The sequence below is a fragment of the Capsicum annuum genome, chromosome 3 (genome assembly GCF_002878395.1).
Source record: "Capsicum annuum cultivar UCD-10X-F1 chromosome 3, UCD10Xv1.1, whole genome shotgun sequence".
NCBI classification, from domain to species: Eukaryota; Viridiplantae; Streptophyta; class Magnoliopsida; order Solanales; family Solanaceae; genus Capsicum; species Capsicum annuum.
The window spans coordinates 238440538-238459091 of record NC_061113.1 but is presented as its reverse complement, the minus strand read 5'-3'; the positions used below and the strand labels follow the sequence as shown (position 1 = coordinate 238459091).

The following is an 18554-nucleotide window of genomic DNA, read 5'->3' as shown; positions in this document are numbered from 1 at the left end:
CAACTTCAATTGAGTCTTTTGTCAATTGCATGATGAAACGGTACTGCGTTCCTCCCGACCAGAGTCGGCGATCAATCACTCTAAGCCGAACCAATTCTTACTACCTCATATGTTAGACTAATACCTTAATTGATTAATTTAGGACTAGGTTACTAATGCCTTGATTGAATAATCTGGGACTAGGGGTGAGTTCTCATAGGGTAAACTATCGATTAATCTAGGACTAGGGGTGAGTTCTCATAGGGTCATCCACAACAGATGGCAGCGCCTATTTGATAATTTTCAACATATGGATAATCTATTGTGACATATGACAATCCATTTGATAATTTACAACAGATGGGTAATCTGTCGCAACAAAAGACTTAATCTGTTTGATAATTTACATTGTATTCGTAATCCGTCGTTACTTAATCTGATTAATAATTTATAACAGATGATAAATCTGATGCAACATGTTAAACATTTGTTTTTTACAATTTCAATTGAGTTCATATGTTAGACTTCTAAATTGATTAATCTAGGACCAGGGGTGAGTTTTCACAGGGTCACCTCCTAGAGTACTCGGTCAACTACAACTTCAATTATTTTTATATGATTTTAAAAATTACGCATATATTTCATGATTTTAAAAATAATTAAGATCATTTCGAACCAAATTAACATTTTCAAAACTACTTGTCATTCTTTTCTAAAATACAAATCAACCCATACAAAACGTTTCATCATTTCAAATCTCGCGGTCTAGCTCTTTCTCTCTCATTCTCACTCAACAATATAGTACAGACAACAACTACTCAACAAATTTTCTCAACCCTCCACAACAGATCGCTTTTTTTCTCATTTTTTACCAAATAGGTATTATTTTCGACATTATTCTTGCTTGTATCAGTCATTTTCTTTGTTTTCGTAGGCAACAGAGTTCGAGAAGAGCTTTATATTTTTTATTTTTTTCTAAAAAATAAGGGCTTTTAAGTTAATGATAAAAAATAAAACTTTTAGTTGAATTATCTTCGAGAATGGGTTTACAATTTTGAGTTTTGATGGTAAAATCGTAGGAAGAACTCAAGAAATCCTTAGTCTCCGTTGCAGTGTTCCATTGACTATCGTGGTATAGTTGGATGGTGTTGATAGTGGTGGTGGTGTTTGTGGTCGTCGTGGTGGCACCGGTGGTGGCATTGGTTGGTGGTTTTTGTGGTGCTGTCGGTATTCGTGGTGTTTCTTTGCTTGGTTGCATTGGTTGGTAGTGTTTGTGGTGGTGGTGGTTGGTGTGTCGGTATTCGTAGTGTTTGTAATGTATTTTTTAAAATCTATGCAAACATCAACTGTAATATAATTTTTGTTTTTTTTTGTCTGTAGGTAAAAGATGTCTCCCAAAAGAAAAGAAAGTGAAAGTGGATCAACGTCTGACCACTAAAACAAAGCTACAGTACAGAGGAATTCGGAGGAGCTTCCTGAATAATCTCAGTTAGGGAAAAGTAAAGCTGAGGAAAGATGTGAAAACAACGTTAAGGGAGGTGGACAAGGGTCCATAGATGGTGATGAGGAAAATAAAAGTGAGAAAGAGGAGGAATTGAAGAGTCAGAAAGAGAAAGGGGATGATCTTCAACATGATGATAATGGATCACCGACGTGGTGTGAGTTAATATCAACATCCCAGCATGATCCTGTCAAAACTTTTAGTATTGACAGGTTTGAAGTTGCGATGCCGATAAATGACCCAGAAGGAAAACAACTAACTGGTCAAATTGTACTTAAATGTCAGATGGGGAAATTATTTGAACATTTTATGAAAATTATGAAGAACAAAAACATAGGCGGACTTTTTATGAAGCGCTGCTTTAGATGCTTTCTTGAGCTGCCTGAGGACCCCTCTGCCCATATCCGTTTTCCTATGACGATGGTATATGGTCTTCTCAAGCGCAGGATCAAGTACACGGGGGATAATAAAGATCCGAAAGAGGGAGAAAAAAGAAGATGGATGAAATCTGGATCAACTACTGTGGCATGCCTGTTTGTTTTAGATTGCAAGAGTATGCCATAGTGACGGGCCTGAGATGTCATCGTCCAGAAGGACCATCACCCCACAAAATATCCAAGGCAAGAAAATACAAGGGAAAAATAAATGGGTTATTTGACATTGCTCGACGTGGCTACAAAGCATCGGATTTGTTGATAGATCTAGAGGATAAAACCATACCAGAGCAGTACAGGGAGCAATTGTGCTTAGTTTGATTTGCCCATTCGGTTATATTGGCAAGAGACGTCAACAAGGTCATAGAAGATGATTTGTTGGCGTGTGCTGAGGATTTTGATAACTTTAACAATTATCCCTGGGGATATGACAACTTCTACTTGACTGTCCAATATTTACTGACAAAGCTATCCTCAGGGACGACCACATTATACGACTTTCCTTGAGCTTTCATGGTAAAATTAATCACTAATTTTACTCATCCATTAATTTATATTGAATATAGTTATTATGATTTTTTTTGCTTACTTCCTGTTTACACTTTTTAGGCTTGGGCATTCGAAGCCATTCCCCCCCTTCAAAAACAGTTAATGGATTACCCGGATGGGGTTTCTCATTTGAGGATGTTTAGGTGGTTGGCTGCAAAGAGCAACACCAATATTAAGGAGACTGATCTCTTTAACCCTCCGGATGATGCAATACGTCTTCTTCAAGTAAAATAATTCTACTCCAAGATAAGAAAGATATTGAACAGATGTTATACTTGGTGCATGAGATGTTATATCTAATGCACCAGATGGGACATCTGTTGCGACGGGGTATATATTTCATCAGATTACCCATCAGTGACGTTGGTTCTCTGAACCCGACTCCTAAAAGATTAACCATCTACTGTAAATTATGTAATAAATGTTTAATCTAATAACATATCATTCATCTGTTGTGATGTACAGATCATCTGTTGCATAACAGATTACCCATCTTGTGCAGCTGTTGCAACAGATAATTGATATTTTACATCAGATTATCCATGTGTTGCTCTGTTTCTCTGAACCAGACTCAAATGGATTTTAACCATACACTGCAAACTATGCAACCGATGGGTCTTTTTTTTTTAAAATGTAGCCCAACTGTGAAAATTATTATATTATATGATTTAAATGCATCTGTCTTTTTTTTTCTTTTTTATAGGTTGTGCATCCATGGATCGTACCTACTGAGGAGGAGTCGGTGATGACTTCTTATATTACTCTAGGTCATGTTGATATTATTGCAGACCCAATGGTGGAGTTAATAAAGAAGAAATTGGCTGGAGCAACAGCCATAAGAAGAGCAGTTAGGCAAGTTCAGCCTAATATTGAGGCTCTTCATGACCAACCTTTTACTAAGGTAGATCCGGGTGCTTCTTCTGGTGGAGTTGTTGGTGTTGGTGGCAGGCATGCTAAGGAAGATGAATATATAGGACAATAGGGGGGGGGGAGATGACCGTTAGGGGCCAAGTGACTGCAAGTCAGCGAAATGTGTCAGGACTGACACTAACACATTTGATGCCTATTTTATTTTACGTGTTTAAAATGAACATGTCTACTTGATGCCTATGTTATTTTAGGTGTGTGAACTGAACACCGTCGATGGGTTGTATCTTTTTTATTTCAATTCACTTTAATCTTTTTACACGTGGTGGAAATTTTTTATGTCCAACGAAAGTTGAATTTTTATAATGCAATAGATTCTCCACCCGTTGTAACAGTTATCCTATCTGTTCTGACATATATTTTATCTATTGCAATAGGTTGGTCATCTGTTGCATTATCTCAATATTTTTATCTAAAGTCCATCTATTGCAACAGTGGAAAGACCTGTTTGATAAATTCCAACAGATAACCTACCTATTGCAACATATCTATAAATCTGTTCTATTATTCCAATAGATGTGTCATCTGTTGCAACAGATAAAATCCATCTGTTGCAACATATGTCTAAATTTGTTCTTTTTTTCCAAATAGATGTGTCATCTGTTGCATTATATTGATGTTTTTATCTAAAGTCCGTCTGTTGCAACAATGGAAAGACCTGTTTGATAAATTCCAACAGATCACCTAACTGTTGCAACATATGTCTAAATCTGTTCGAATTTTCCAATAGATGTGTCGTCTGTTGCAACAAATACATTATCTGTTGCAATATTTGAATCTAGTATTCCTTTTCAATTAATAAGTTTAAATCTAAAGAATAAATAAAATTCGTAGACAAAATAAAATAAATCGAAGCCTTCATAAATTAGCTGAAATAAGTCAACGAATAAATGAAATATAAAAAAATTATTATGGGTACAGATCTCAACAAATACATCAACAACAATTTAACTATACTGCCAAGGATTGCTTTGACAGGCTCAAGATATAAAGATCTACTCAGTATGGACAAGTTGTTCTTCATCCGGTGTTATGGAATTCGGGTTTGCTCATTGTGGATCTTTATTGTCGCTTGCATACAGTTTCTGCGCTTTCTGTTCTCTATATTTCCATAAAAAGAGTAGCATATTATCAATGTTGTTCAGCAGTAGCTTCTCCTACATCCACCTGGATAGCCAGAATTAGTCAATGCTAATCACAGAGATACAATAAAATAAAAAAGAATAACTCATCTCTTTTTGCAAATCAAACAGGTCTTCTTCCCATTTTAAATTATCCCAAACATATTATATTTTTATTGCAACAATGAATCAACTGTTGGGATAAATTTCTACATGAGTAAGACCCTGTGTGATAATTTCCAACGGATGAACCATCCATTGCAATATATGAATCATCTGTTGCAGCAGATAGGTCGTCTGTTGGTATAAATAAAAGTTGTACAAAGATCTATTTGATTTGCTAAAACAAACGAGACATATGTTGCACCAGATAAAGTATCTGGTGCAATAGGTTAGTCAACTGTTGCAACAGATGTATATAACTGTTTGATAATTTTCAGCAGATGTGTCATCTGGTAAAACAGATATGTGTCTGTTTGTTTTGTCAGTTGGAAGACATAATATATTCACCTTCTTTAGCTCGTGCTGCTCTTCTTTGGACATTGTACGTTGCTCAGTGCAACACATAGAAAGAGGAGTTGCAATTTTGCTTTTTTAGATTCCTGATAATGCCCTGAAAATCACTCTTCTTCTCTTCTTAGACCTAATCTCTAATAGAATGAGACCCCTCTTAGATGTCAATTCCTTTACAGAAGCAGTTAATGCATTAATAGCATTAATCACTACATTATGTTTCACCATGCAGTCTTGACATTTGCATGCAGAACATTCACTGGGAGAGGCAAAATCTATATAACCAGTATGATCATACTCATAATGGTTTGCTTTAAATACTATAAGAGGAGCATCATTAGTACCAACAATAGCACCATTACTACCACCAACAGCTCCATCAACAACAACAAGCCCACCCTCCAAAATTATTTTTCTTGTAATGGTTGTTGCTCCAAACAATTCCATTTTTATTCTATTGATGACCTTAGGGTCCGATAAAGTTTGCACAGACCGTAAAGTAAGAAAAAATGACATCTTCAACTCTCGATTGGTCAAAACTAGCGACGGATGCACATTCTAACATAAATCATTACATATATTAGAATGATGATTAGATCATTCAAAAAAAATATTAATTAAAAGAAAAAATTAATTATAATTATACTTACTGCATCCTTCGGTGGGTTGAAGAGATCAAGAAATTTTACATTTTTATTAGTTTTGGCCGACAACCATCTCAAGATTCTTGGACAGGAAACTCCTTCCTGGTAGTTCACTTGTTATCTCGAATAAGGAATGGCTTCAAACGCCCAAGCCTATAAAATAACGCCAATAAATTAAAATCATTATTGAGCAAAAAAATGAATGATATCATAATAGAAGAAAGAAACATTTACCATGAAAGCCCATAGGAAGCCATATAAGTTGACTGTCTTTGGCGCTAATGGAGTCAACAAATATTTGACAGTCATTTTGAAGATTTCATACCCCCATGGATAGCTGTTAAACGCCTCAAGATTCTTAGAGAGCTTTATTAAACTGAGGCTTATGTTGTTGTTAACGTCTCTCTCCCAAAGAATATTATGTACAAACCAAACCAAGCACAGTGACTTCTTGTGCTTTTTTGAAAGTCCTTTACCTTTCAACGCTTCTATCAATTTTTTTTTGAAGCTTGGACCAACAATAGACACCAGGTCATCACGATCACACAACTTTCCTTTGCCTTTTATGGGTGTGCGGGGTGCTTTTTTGGGTTAGAATAGGTATAACTTGAGAAGGAGGATAACATTTTAGTCCAGTAACTATGACAAACTCCTTCCAACCAAAACAAACAGGCATACCACAGTAATTTATCCACACCTCATCCATCTTATCTTTGTTTTCATACATAAATCTACGCTTGAGAAATTCATATACCATTTTTATTTGGAAACGAGCATTGTTGTCCTCCGGCAAATCAAGATATTTTCCAAAGCAGCTGTCCCTGAAATAAGCATCCAATTTTTATTCTCAAAGTATTTTTCTGAAGGCTTCGAAAGATTTTTCCATTACTGACTTAACCACGAAATCAGTCGTTAAATCTGTGGCACCATCGCACTGCATTCTCACAGGATAACGATCAATGTTGAAGGCTTTAACTAGCTCTTCGGTAGAAGGGCTATTAGCATCTGCATCATCTCTTTTGAAATATTCCTCCTCCCCGTGTTCATAATATTCTGCTCCCGATTGAGATAACCTTTGTAAAGCAAGCTCATAGAGTGGTGGATATAGCCTAGCTGCTTCACTTGTTCCTTTACTTGGACTTGATTCAGTTTCTGTTCTTTTGGAAACCATATTATCTAAAATTAACAAGAACATAAAATAATATATTATTGTTGATTAATGCATCGTTAAAAAAGGATAACAGTAAATCAAACATGCTAAACAATAAAATAATAGTTGCAACAAATCATCGATCTATTGCACCAGGTAGTATATCTGTTGCAACATATAACCAAACTATTGCAGCGGATGAATAATCTATTGTAACAATACAAAACGTACCACTCATCTTTTAAGACAGATGAATGGTCTGTTCAACAGATCACACAACTATTGTGACATCATCTGTTGCAATATATGAGTAATCTGTTAGAACAGTTAAATAATCCGTAGCAACGACTGAGTAATCTGTTGCGATAATACAAAACATATCACTCATCTGTTGAGAAAGATAAATGGTCTGTGAAGCAGGTCACACATCTGTTGCAACACATGAGTGATCTGTTGGAGCAGTTATCAACGGTTAATATTGTTTAGATTTCTTCCAACATAGGGTCATCTATCACGGCAGATGAATGATCATTTGGAAAAATCAAGTCTTGGACTTTTCCTGTAGGAAGAGTTGGTAGGATTTATCCAACAGGAGGTTCATCTGTTGTATCAGATCATTAATCTGATGGTTCTTCCATTGCACTAGATGGTTAATTAGTTGCATCTGATTTTTTATCCGAAGCTTAATCTGTTGCAACATATGGTAAAGTTGTTGCATCAGATTATTAATCTGTTGCATCAGAATTGTAATCTGATGGTTCCTCTGGTGCATCAGATGGTTTATCTGTTGCATCGTATGATGAATATGTTGCATCGTATGATGAATATGTTGCATCAGATGGTTAATATGTTGCACCAGATGGGTAATCTGTCGGAGGAAATAGTAGCACGATTTTGTTAAACAAAAAACAACAATTTCACCATTTTTACTAAGAACAAGAACAGAACAAATCAAACCAAATTGTCCTTTTATTTTTATAAACACAAACAATAAAAATCAATCTTCAAAAAAAATTCAAAAAACAACAAAATATCATAATTCACTTCGAAAAGAGAAGAGAAGAGAAGAAATACCAGATATAGGGTTTTATTCAGATCGCATTTCAAATTAGTACAACAAATATTGAAATTTGTAACCAATACTATAAGAGAAGTTGTCTCAAGTTCCTCGTTTTCTTCAAAACTAAAAAGGCTATAAATTTTTACCTGTGAAAGAAGAAAAGGACCGATGAAGAATTTGAAGTTGTTGTGGCCGGAGAGCAAGACTGTCACATCTATTGAAGTCAAAAAGGAACTGGAATCCCAACTATTTGTAGTCGGATGTTGAAGTCGCCGATGATTGAAATAAGAAATTTGCAGAACAGTTGGTTGGGAGAGAGTTGAGAGAAGCTGTCGAGAGAGGGATGAGAGACAGGTTGAATGAATTGAAGAGGGAAACGCAAAGCCCAACTATTTTTCGTCAGAGGTTGAAGGAAGAAATTTTGCAGAACTGTTGGTTGGGAGAGAGTTGAGAGAAGTTGTCGAGAGAGAGGAGAGAGTGGTTGATTTGGATTGAAGAGGGTGTGGGTCAGGTTGATTTGTATTTTTGAAAAGATTATAAAGTTTTGAAAATATTAATCAAGTCCACAATTAACTTGATCAAGTTTCCTAATAATGTTTGACTCTATCTGTTGGTCAATGTCTTCAATCCTTCATTCAAGACTTAAAAGACACTTATTCTTCAATTTTCTCAGGTTGCTTTTTCACTTTTCCAAAAGTGCAACATCCATTTTTATATCTAGTCTAGCTATATATACAAGAAGATACATGTGTGAAGAAAACATTGAGCAATAATTAAGGAGAAGAAAAAGATGTAGGAAAAATAATTATTTATTTCAAAATAATTTATTATAGTAGTTTATTTGAAAAGTTTTTATTTTACTTGAAAAGAAGGATTATTAAAAATACATGCATGGCATGTTCTTACCACTTGGCCTACACTTGTCTTAAATAGGTTAAGAGTAGTTCTTCTCAAATTAGTTAAAAAGACAAGTATTGATACACCTGTCATATTGTCTAAGGGAGAAGCTTTTATCTTTAGCCTATAAATAGCCTATCTTCTTTGCCAACAGAATGTAGTAGCCAACTTTCAAATTTTCTTTAATTTAATTCTTACTCCTCCATTTTCTCCTTTCTTTCACCCCTTCTTTATGTTATTATATATTTAATTAAAGTGCTCTACTAATTATATTATTTTTTAAATTAACTTGTTGGTATTTGTATTAATAATTTTATTAATTTCTGTATCCTCTAATTAATTAGAAAAATACTTGTTTAATCTTGAAAAAATATTTTGCACTGCTGAAATAGTTTCTTAGGATAGTGCCTAACACGACTCAAGGATAATTAATATATCACTTAACATAATATTACAGTAATATTTATTTAATATTCAGTATCATTAATTTGTCAATAAGAAATTATATATGACTATTATATAGGTTACAATATTATTATTTTATTATTATATTAATTATACACTGTTATGTCATTGTACTGCTAATATTATTATTTTTATATTATTATTTTATTACGGTTAAATAATATTGTTATTATTATTTTACCATTGTTCCCCGACAGAAGAAGCATATTAGCATTATTATCCTTATAGCTACTCCAAAAACTCCCATTTGCAGGTAATTATTTCTCATTTTAAGGGATTGTTTGATAGAGTGTATAAGAATAGGGTGTATTAGTAATGTTAATATTAATAATATTGGTATTAATATGCATTGTTTGGTTCGAATTATTAAAAGTAACATGCATTGTATAGGTATAATACATAAACATGTCCTTTAACTTAACTAAGATCAATGCCCCCAACTTTGGATATGCACAAGTAGATACTTATAAAGTTGAATTAATAGACATAATTAAAAGAGTATACCAAACAAGGTATTGTATATACAAAGCTGATGAATGCAGTAATTTTTTCTAATACATCCTACGAAACAATCCCTAAGATATCTAATTTCACATATTAATATGATTATTAATAAAAGTAAGGTTGAATTCTAGTTAATAAGATATTTTTTTGTTACACATTAACTTGGATGTTGTTGTAAAAACTATATTAATTAATATGAAGTTTGAGTTGATTAATTTAAAATTCTAAAATATTTCTTATATGAATTAGATAATTTTATCTTTCCCTTTTTAGATAATCTTTTAAACTTATTTCACCACATTCATTATTATTTCAAGTGAAGTTGAATATTAAGAGTAAAGCATCTAGTACCCCTGAATTATGCCCAAATTTGCTACGACACAGTACAATTTCACAGGGGTCTTATCACCCCCTTAAACTAAATTTTAGTATATTTTTGTCATTCTTTTAGCCGATGTAGCACCTTTATTCAAAAATTTTAGCTGATGTGACACCTTTAACGTGGGCCTCATTTTATGTGATAAAGGTGTTACGTCAGCACAAAAGTGTGACAAAAATATGCTAAAATTGAGTTTAGAGGTAATAAGACCCCTGTGAAGTTGGAGCGTATCGTAGCAACTTTGGCTATAGTTCGGGATCTCTAATATTTACTATTAAAATTTTTGACTAAAAATTACATATATACACAATGTAACTTTACCTTATTACATAAAATCCCATATTGAAAAGGAAATTACAAAAATCCCAAAGTAATTACTTAAATCCCTTAAATTCACTCTCTCTCTCATCCCCCTCATACATATCAAAATACCATATTTTGCTCCTATTTTAGTGCACTGATTTTTGCTCCATATATGTGCTCCTTTATTTACGCCTACAATCAACCTAATGTAATATTAATACTCTCTCATCCCCCTCCTATTTGCGTCACTTTTATAATTGGAGTTGGATGTACACTTTCAATTCACGTAATAAAGGAAATTGAATCATTCCTTTTTCTTATTATCGTGTAACCAATGTAATGTTACAATAACACTAATTTTTTCTTAAAATTATCATAATCTCATTGATAATTAATGTATAAGGTGAATATTTTATACGTATAGTGTGATATTATACATTTTGAAAGATTATATTTTAATAAATAAGTTATAATATATCAGGCATCATACATTAGTTATTTTTGGAAGACTAATGTAGTAATTCTTCTGCTACATATTTCATTATATTATACATTAATAAGTTCTTATTACATTTAAAAGGCATTTTATGTATTATTTGGTATTATACAATTAGAAAATATTAATATTGTAAAAGATTACATTATACCTTCTGATAAAGATATAGAAGTATACATGTTTAATGTTAATACTTAAATGTATAATATGACATTATACATTACTGCAGATTATTTTTTAAATGAATGATGTACCCACATACATGTGCAACTGTTGTATAGTGTTATCTTTAATACGTAATAGTTTGCTGCTATCTTTTTCTCTCTTGATTTGAGTCTGCTTTTATTTTTTCAGATCATGAAATACCGTATTGATAAATTCCGAAAATTAAAACTTCAACACCATGTAAACCCTCACTCCATTGTCATTTCTTATGATGATGGGAGAAGAATTACCTTCAACAATGTATTTTACTTCAATTTTTTTCGAACTTCTTCAATATTCAATTCAATCGTGATTGTAGCAATCAATTTCAAGAAGATTGTACTTTCCAAAACGATAATTGCGTCACTTTTGTAGGATTGATAAATAATTTTTGACTCCCAAATACCGAAATGACGCAACAATATGAGGATGTTCATATTTTTTTTCGAGAATTGAAGAAAGAAAGCGACAACTTTTTTTCAAGAATGTAATTCAACAATGAGAACAATTAACAGTGATGTTTAAGATTTTTTTTAAATTTAAATCTCAGTTACTATATTTAATCATACACCACATAATGATAGGTAATTAATGACGTTAATTAAGGTAGAGAAAGATAGTAACTAATTTATCTTTCCATAAATATAGGCAAATTTATTTTATCATACATTCCAGTAATGTATAAGGACCTACCTAATGTATAAGTATATTTTATAAATTAGGGAGAGAGAAAGACTAACGGGATTATATGTAAATACTTTCACTATAAAAGGAATTTATGTGGTTTATGCAATTTTTAAAGCCTCAAAATTTTAAAGAGCCTAAAGCCAATGTTTTACTAGCCTTACCTTTGAGGCCTAAAGCCAATGCTTTACTAGCCTTACCTTGAGTCATTTATGTTAATAGACTAAGCTTTTTATTTATTTGTTTTTTAATACTTTTGACTTTTTCATCAGATCTTTCACTTAATGTGCTCTCTAGAGAAAATTGAAAAGTTTATTTATCAATGTTCTTAATTGACCTCTCTCTTTTGCTCTTCTTCTCCTGACTAATGATATAAGGTTTTCCCTTCACTTTATTATGTTAAAAAATGTGGCTAAAGCGTTTAGCTGCGGAATTTTTCACATTTAGCTAAAATATATTTTATAGCTATATATATTATGTTATAGTTATGTGGCATTATGTCTAAATAAATCAAAGTCAAAAGGGAGAGAAAATATTCAATTATGTCTCAAACATAAATACAAATTTAGCTCAAATGTCATAATGAGTGCCATAATTTGTGATAAAATAGCAAAATTGTAAGGAAATTATTAGCATACAATTTATAAGTATATTATATTTATAGCAAAGCATTTAAGGCATATATATAGATACCTTTATAGTAATCAATTTTTTTTAAAACTGTCGGTCTATATTTATATAAAAATTTAAAGTAATGAGTGATGGACCCCAGTTGATTTGATAGTACGTGGACATTATGATTCCAATCAAACAATTGTTGGAATTGTGACAGCCTGTTTTGCACTGGCCACAAGTATTGTAACATAAAATCGTGACTTGGCCACTTTAATTAGTTGTTGTTTTTTCAAAAGGATCATTTGATAGTGTATAAAACTATTACTGAATGTCCTTTGGGACAGCCTAGTTGGTTTGGAGGGCGGTTACCCACCCAGGTGATTAGGGATCAATTCTCCCCTCAAAGTCTTTTAGATTTGAGTCTGTCGCGCAGAACTTATTTAGTGCGATTTACATCCTCATATAGTTTGCAGGCTATTGCATCGGGGGATTCAATGCACACACAGTGCTCACTCGAAGGACAGAGCATGTAGTGAAAAGTTTCCAAAAAAAAAAAACTTGTACCAAATATAAAATTTGGTAAGTGAGATTTCGAGTACGTGTTATAATTTTTTTTTTTTTTGTGCACAGAAATAATGTATCGAAATAATGAGTTATCATTGTTATCGATACAATTGAGATCACCAGATGCTTAGGAATTCCTCTGTTCGATTCTTTTCTTTTTTTTCATTACTGGATATCTCGTTCGTACACATCTTCTCTTTATTTCACGAACCTGAAATATTAGTAATATTTAGGAGTGATAAAAGCTACTTACAAGAAGAAAACATAAACCAAGAATTCAGAGAAAAAGAAGAAAGCCAAAATGGCAACATCTTTCCCCATAAATGATGATGATGATAGTGCTTATAGCTACTCCAAAAACTCCCAAATGCAGGTATTAATTTAATTTAATTTCTTGAATTTCTATACAATCTTTGATTGGAAAATCTCTTCAAGTTCATAGCCAACAACTTCAAAGCACTCCCTCCGTCAGTTTCATTTTACTTGATCCATGTTAACTTGATGTATTCCTTAAAAGTTTTTAATTAAAGGTGTATTTTAATTTGCTATACTAACGTAACGTTGTTAATGATGCTTTGGATTTCTAAATTTGCTATTCAGGATTGTTTGGTATACTAAATAAGGAAAATAATTTCGCGATAAAGTTTGAAATTAACTTTATCTCATGTTTGGTATGAACTGTGAAGTATTAACTAATTTTTAAACTATTCTCTCCTATCATTTGTGGTAAAATGGCGAGATTATTATCTCATATGAAGGGGATAGAATAATCTCATGGAATATCTCAACGCTAGTGATATCCGTACTTATCGCTCCGGTGTATCAAACGACGCCTTGGTAGTTTAAGTAGCTATCCAATACTGTACTAAGGTTAGTATGGGAAAGAAGTAATAAATCTCTCTTAATTTGTGAAAGTGAATAAGTAAATTGAAACATCTTTGTTTAGTACAGAGGCCACGTAAAATAAAAAAGAGGGAGTCGTGTTTATTCTTTCTTAATATAATTGAGGGCAAGGGAGACTAAAAGTTCAAATAGTCAAACTGATTCTGATTAAACTACTGAGATTCCCAAAAGTAATAGTATTGAATTTGACATAGTAAAGTAAACTTAATTTATCCTCTATAACAAAAAAACATCACATAATTATTTTTAATTTGTGACTTTATTGTTATAATTATGCAGAGAGAAATATTAGATGATTCAAAGGAAATGGTGAGAGATGCAATTATTGAAAAACTTGACATGAAAATCATGTTATCTTCTTCAAACACATTACGTATTGCAGATTTGGGATGTTCAGTTGGACCAAACTCTTTAGTTGCAATGCAACATGTTGTACAAGCTCTAAAGGACAAGTACCATGATAACATTCTTGAATTCCAAGTATTTTTCAATGATCATGTTACTAATGATTTCAATGCCCTCTTTCGATCACTACCCATCGATCGATCCTACTATGTATCTGGAGTTCCAGGATCTTTCTATGACAGATTATTTCCATCGCGATCGATACATTTTGTACATTCCTCTTGTGCTATACATTGGTTATCTAAGTGTCCAGAAGAGTTGTTAGATGAAAAATCTCCAGCATGGAATAAGGGAATGATTCATTATATAGGTTCATCAAATATTGAAGTGTTGAATGCTTATGTTTCTCAATTTGAAAAGGACATGGAAATGTTCTTAAATGCAAGAGCTGAGGAGATTGTTGAAGGTGGAATGATGGTGCTAATTTCACCATTTACTAGTGATTCTCTCATGGAATTTTTTGGTTCTAGTCTTATGGATTTGGTGAATGAGGTGAGTAATTAAATTAGAGTAAATCATCTAGTATTCCTGAACTATGACCAAATTTTCTATGACACTCTAACTTTCCACAGGGGTTTTATTACTTCTGAACTCAATTTTAGTGTATTTTGTCATCCTTTTTAGCTGATGTGACACCTTTGATGTGATCCCTATTTTTATGTAATAAAAATGTCACTTCAGCACAAAAGGGTTACAAAAATACGCTAAAATTGAGTTCAGGGGTAATAGGATCCATGTTAAGTTGGAGTGTGTCGTAACAACTTTGATCATAGTTCGAGGGGATACTAGATGCTTATCTCATTAAATTATTTAGTACTTTCTTTGCCCAAATTTATGTGACAGTCTCAAGAAAATGTCGTCTTTCTATATAATTGAAACCACTTTAACTTTAAAATTTCCTTTTTACCTTTAATGATATGATGTATAACTGCAGAAATGATTAGGAGTATTTTAGACCACAAATCGAATTATGTCACATAAATGGAATAAGGAGAATAGTTAGTTTAACCATACATTTGTAATTGAGGTTTCTTTTCTTTTTGGTACAGGGAAAGTTAGATGAATCTTTAGTCGACTCATTCAATTTACCGATGTACTTTCCATCTCCTGAAGACATGACAAAAGTGGTGGAGAAAAATGATTATTTTAGCATAGAGAGAATAGAGTTAACATATCCGGAATCAGAGGTTGAGCACGATGCAAAGATATTAATGATAAATCTAAGCGCTATTTTACAAGGAGTTTTGATCAATCACTTTGGAAGTAAAATAGCAGAAAAAACTTGTGCAAGGACTGTTCTCAGAAGTGAAGAGATTTCAGCATGGATGAAAGCTAATGCCGAAAAATCAGGCCAATTATTTATCGCTTTGAAGCGTAAATAAATTTCTTTAGAAGAATCTATCTATCAATATGTTATATAATTCAGGTTTATGGAGAGATGGATGATATGATACATATTATCGAGATGTTTAGCTACTTAGTAGGCATTTGGTCATAGATCAAATATTTTTATTTTATTTGAAAGCTATGAAGTTGAAAGTGAAGATAAAGTTGTGTTTGTTTATAGGCTTTTTAAAATGGAAGATTAATAGAACATCTATATCTATATCTATAATCTATATAATATATTAAAACTGCGAAGGCCTTTAGAAAAGTGATTTGAACTTTTTGTCCTTCATTAAAGACTCTCCTTTAGACAAAATTGTTTTTTCACTATTTTCTTCAATTTATTATTTAATTATTTTAATTATATTAACTAGAATCCTAAAATATATGGGAATCCTAAAATATATGGAAGGAGAATCAATTAGTATTTTTCTTTGTACTGGTCAATTAGAAAAATACTCCTAAAATAGAACTCTATTAAGGAAATATTTCTATAAATATTGAAATGCACATTAAACTACAAAAGAAACTGATTTACTTATTGAAAAAATATGATTCATGTTCATTTAATTTGATTCGATTGTATGCTTAGATTGATGAATGCTTAATTTTCTAACCCTCAACTTCTTCACTATTTTTGTCAACATAATAGAATTCAACGTGTGTGTATATATATATATATATATATCTTCTTGTAACTTTTTTCCGAAGGAGAAATGAGCTATCAATGACTCTACATACAATTTTTATTCACTCGTTTATAATTTAGTAATGATTTGTATTTCTTTTTTGAACCGTTTTAGTTGTTTTTTGTTGCAAACAGTTGAATATCATTTTCATTTAGTTTACCGTTTCATTATTTTTGATATATTAGTTTTTATTTCAAAAAATAAATCACTAATGTTCTATTACGTTATTCTTTAATTAACTGGTGTCTTTAACCGCAAATCTATGTAAATTAAAGTGTTTTGTTTTCCAGTTTCTTTTTCAAGTAGGTATGTTTGTGCATGTGTTACTCATACATGTAACAATATACAATTGTTATACATTACTTCAATGTATATGTTGACAAATAGTTTGGGTATTCAGTTTTATTTATGACTTCAATGAATATGAAGTCCTATACTTATGTATATAAAAGTCTATGTATTACTCTTATCTGATTCAACCTATTAGATAATCTTATGAAATTCTTATATAACTATTATATATTCTAGGTTTATCAGTACAATGTTGTTAGGTATAATTTCAATCTTTATGTATGTGAATACATATACATTGTCATTCTATGTATATGACTACACAAACATTGTAAGTCTATGTTCATGATTACATATACATAGTAATTCTATGTATATGACTACTTATACATAATAATTCTATATATATGACGACATCTATATTGTAATTCTATGTATATGACAAAAATATGTTGAAATATAATTATGACTACTCATGCGTATTGTTATATGAATTTGTTATCCATGAACGAATATACTTATGTATTGATAATCATACAACAATTATGATAATCAAAAAGTAGGTATATGATATTTTTAACTTTAATGTATAAATATATACATAAAATATATAGATTTCTTGTCTTTGCGTCTGCTATACGTATGCAGCAATGTACCTAAACATATTGATTTAGGTTGTTAAAGAAGTTGGATTTGCTATTGTCATTATTTTAAAACATAAATATGGTGGTGTGATTTTACATTTTTGTGATGAATTCATGCTTCATGTCATTGAATAGTTAAACTATGAAAATGCATAAGCTAATCTAATATGTTGAATTAGATTAATAGCTTGAAAATAAAATATCCATAAATCAATTATATATAGAAGAGTGAATTACATAAACATTTTGTATATACTATTATCATTTCGATAAGATTAACATATACTAACTTTTATAACACATATACGTACGTTATAACAAAAAGTAATAGGCACAACACACAATATCATGCAGAAAAATAGTTTAACTAATAATCCAAATAACTTTGTGCATACAAAACACCTAAATTAGTTTAATAATTCAAAATCCTAACAAATGCACAGAAAGAAAAAAATCTTCACCATAAGTATCTTTAAGACTATTCAATGCTAACTATCCCTGTTTCATCAGGTATGGAGATAAATTTTGTCCTTGATCTTGGAGGGTCGTCATTATCACTAACATAACATTTTTATGCGTTTTGTAAACCGTAGTTTCGAAGAAGTGACGCGTATCTCATACGATGGTATTTTGCTTCAAAATCAATTGAAGGCACAACAATTCCTTCTCTTAGTTATTCTGCATAACCAACAACACACACTCCACAATCCCCTGCATGTAGGGATGTACATAGGTAGGGTTGGTTAGGTTTTTATTAAGAAAAAATCAAACCAATCATGTCGGTTTATTAAAACTATAAACCAAATCAAACCAACATAAAATTGATTTTTTCGGTTTAGATTTTAGTTGATTTTTTCGTCTTTTTTTTTTTTCATTTTTTCTTTATAATATTTATTTTTTACAATTATATTATGATCGAAGACTAGATCAAATATGTTTTCACTCATGTGCTAATGAAAAGCCATAATTATGAAAAAATGAGGAGCGGAAAATTCTTTTGAAACTAAAAAGTGAGATGAAGAATGAAAAGTTTAGGTTTTAAGTTAATATTGAGTTTTGGATCATTTAATTAGCAATTAATGAACAAATATTACAACTTAAAGGCTCAAATCTAAATATATATATATATATATATATATATATATCCATATCTACTTTCAAATTATTGAAAATTACTAAAACTAGTTGAAAAAGTATTTAAAAAGTAGATTATAATTAATATTTTATGTATAAAAGAGTTTGAATAT

At 31.5% G+C, this 18554-nt stretch overlaps 1 protein-coding gene across 4 annotated transcripts; it reads left to right on the top strand.

Annotated features, from left to right (window-relative positions):
* Positions 1-12716: 12716 nt before the first annotated feature.
* On the top strand, positions 12717-15893 carry LOC107866052 (loganic acid O-methyltransferase). 4 transcript variants are annotated; one of them, XM_047409575.1, is made up of 5 exons: positions 12717-12802; positions 12899-13004; positions 13223-13362; positions 14172-14789; positions 15347-15893. In XM_047409575.1, the coding sequence occupies exons 3-5, from the start codon at positions 13291-13293 to the stop codon at positions 15677-15679; spliced, it is 1023 nt and encodes a 340-aa protein (XP_047265531.1). In that variant the 5' UTR covers positions 12717-12802; positions 12899-13004; positions 13223-13290; the 3' UTR covers positions 15680-15893. The 4 variants fall into 4 exon arrangements, with proteins under 4 accessions (XP_047265531.1, XP_047265533.1, XP_016567721.1 ...); XM_016712235.2 differs by having other exon boundaries at positions 12718-12802; positions 12892-13004; XM_047409577.1 differs by lacking the exon at positions 13223-13362.
* The last annotated feature ends 2661 nt before the right edge of the window (positions 15894-18554 follow it).

Coding starts and splice junctions, on each gene's coding strand:
- LOC107866052 (XM_047409575.1), top strand. CDS start 13,291: ATGGCAACATCTTTCCCCATAAATGATGATGATGATAGTGCTTATAGC. Junction 13,363..14,171: donor CCAAAAACTCCCAAATGCAG/GTATTAATTTAA, acceptor ATAATTATGCAG/AGAGAAATATTAGATGATTC. Junction 14,790..15,346: donor TTATGGATTTGGTGAATGAG/GTGAGTAATTAA, acceptor TTTTTGGTACAG/GGAAAGTTAGATGAATCTTT.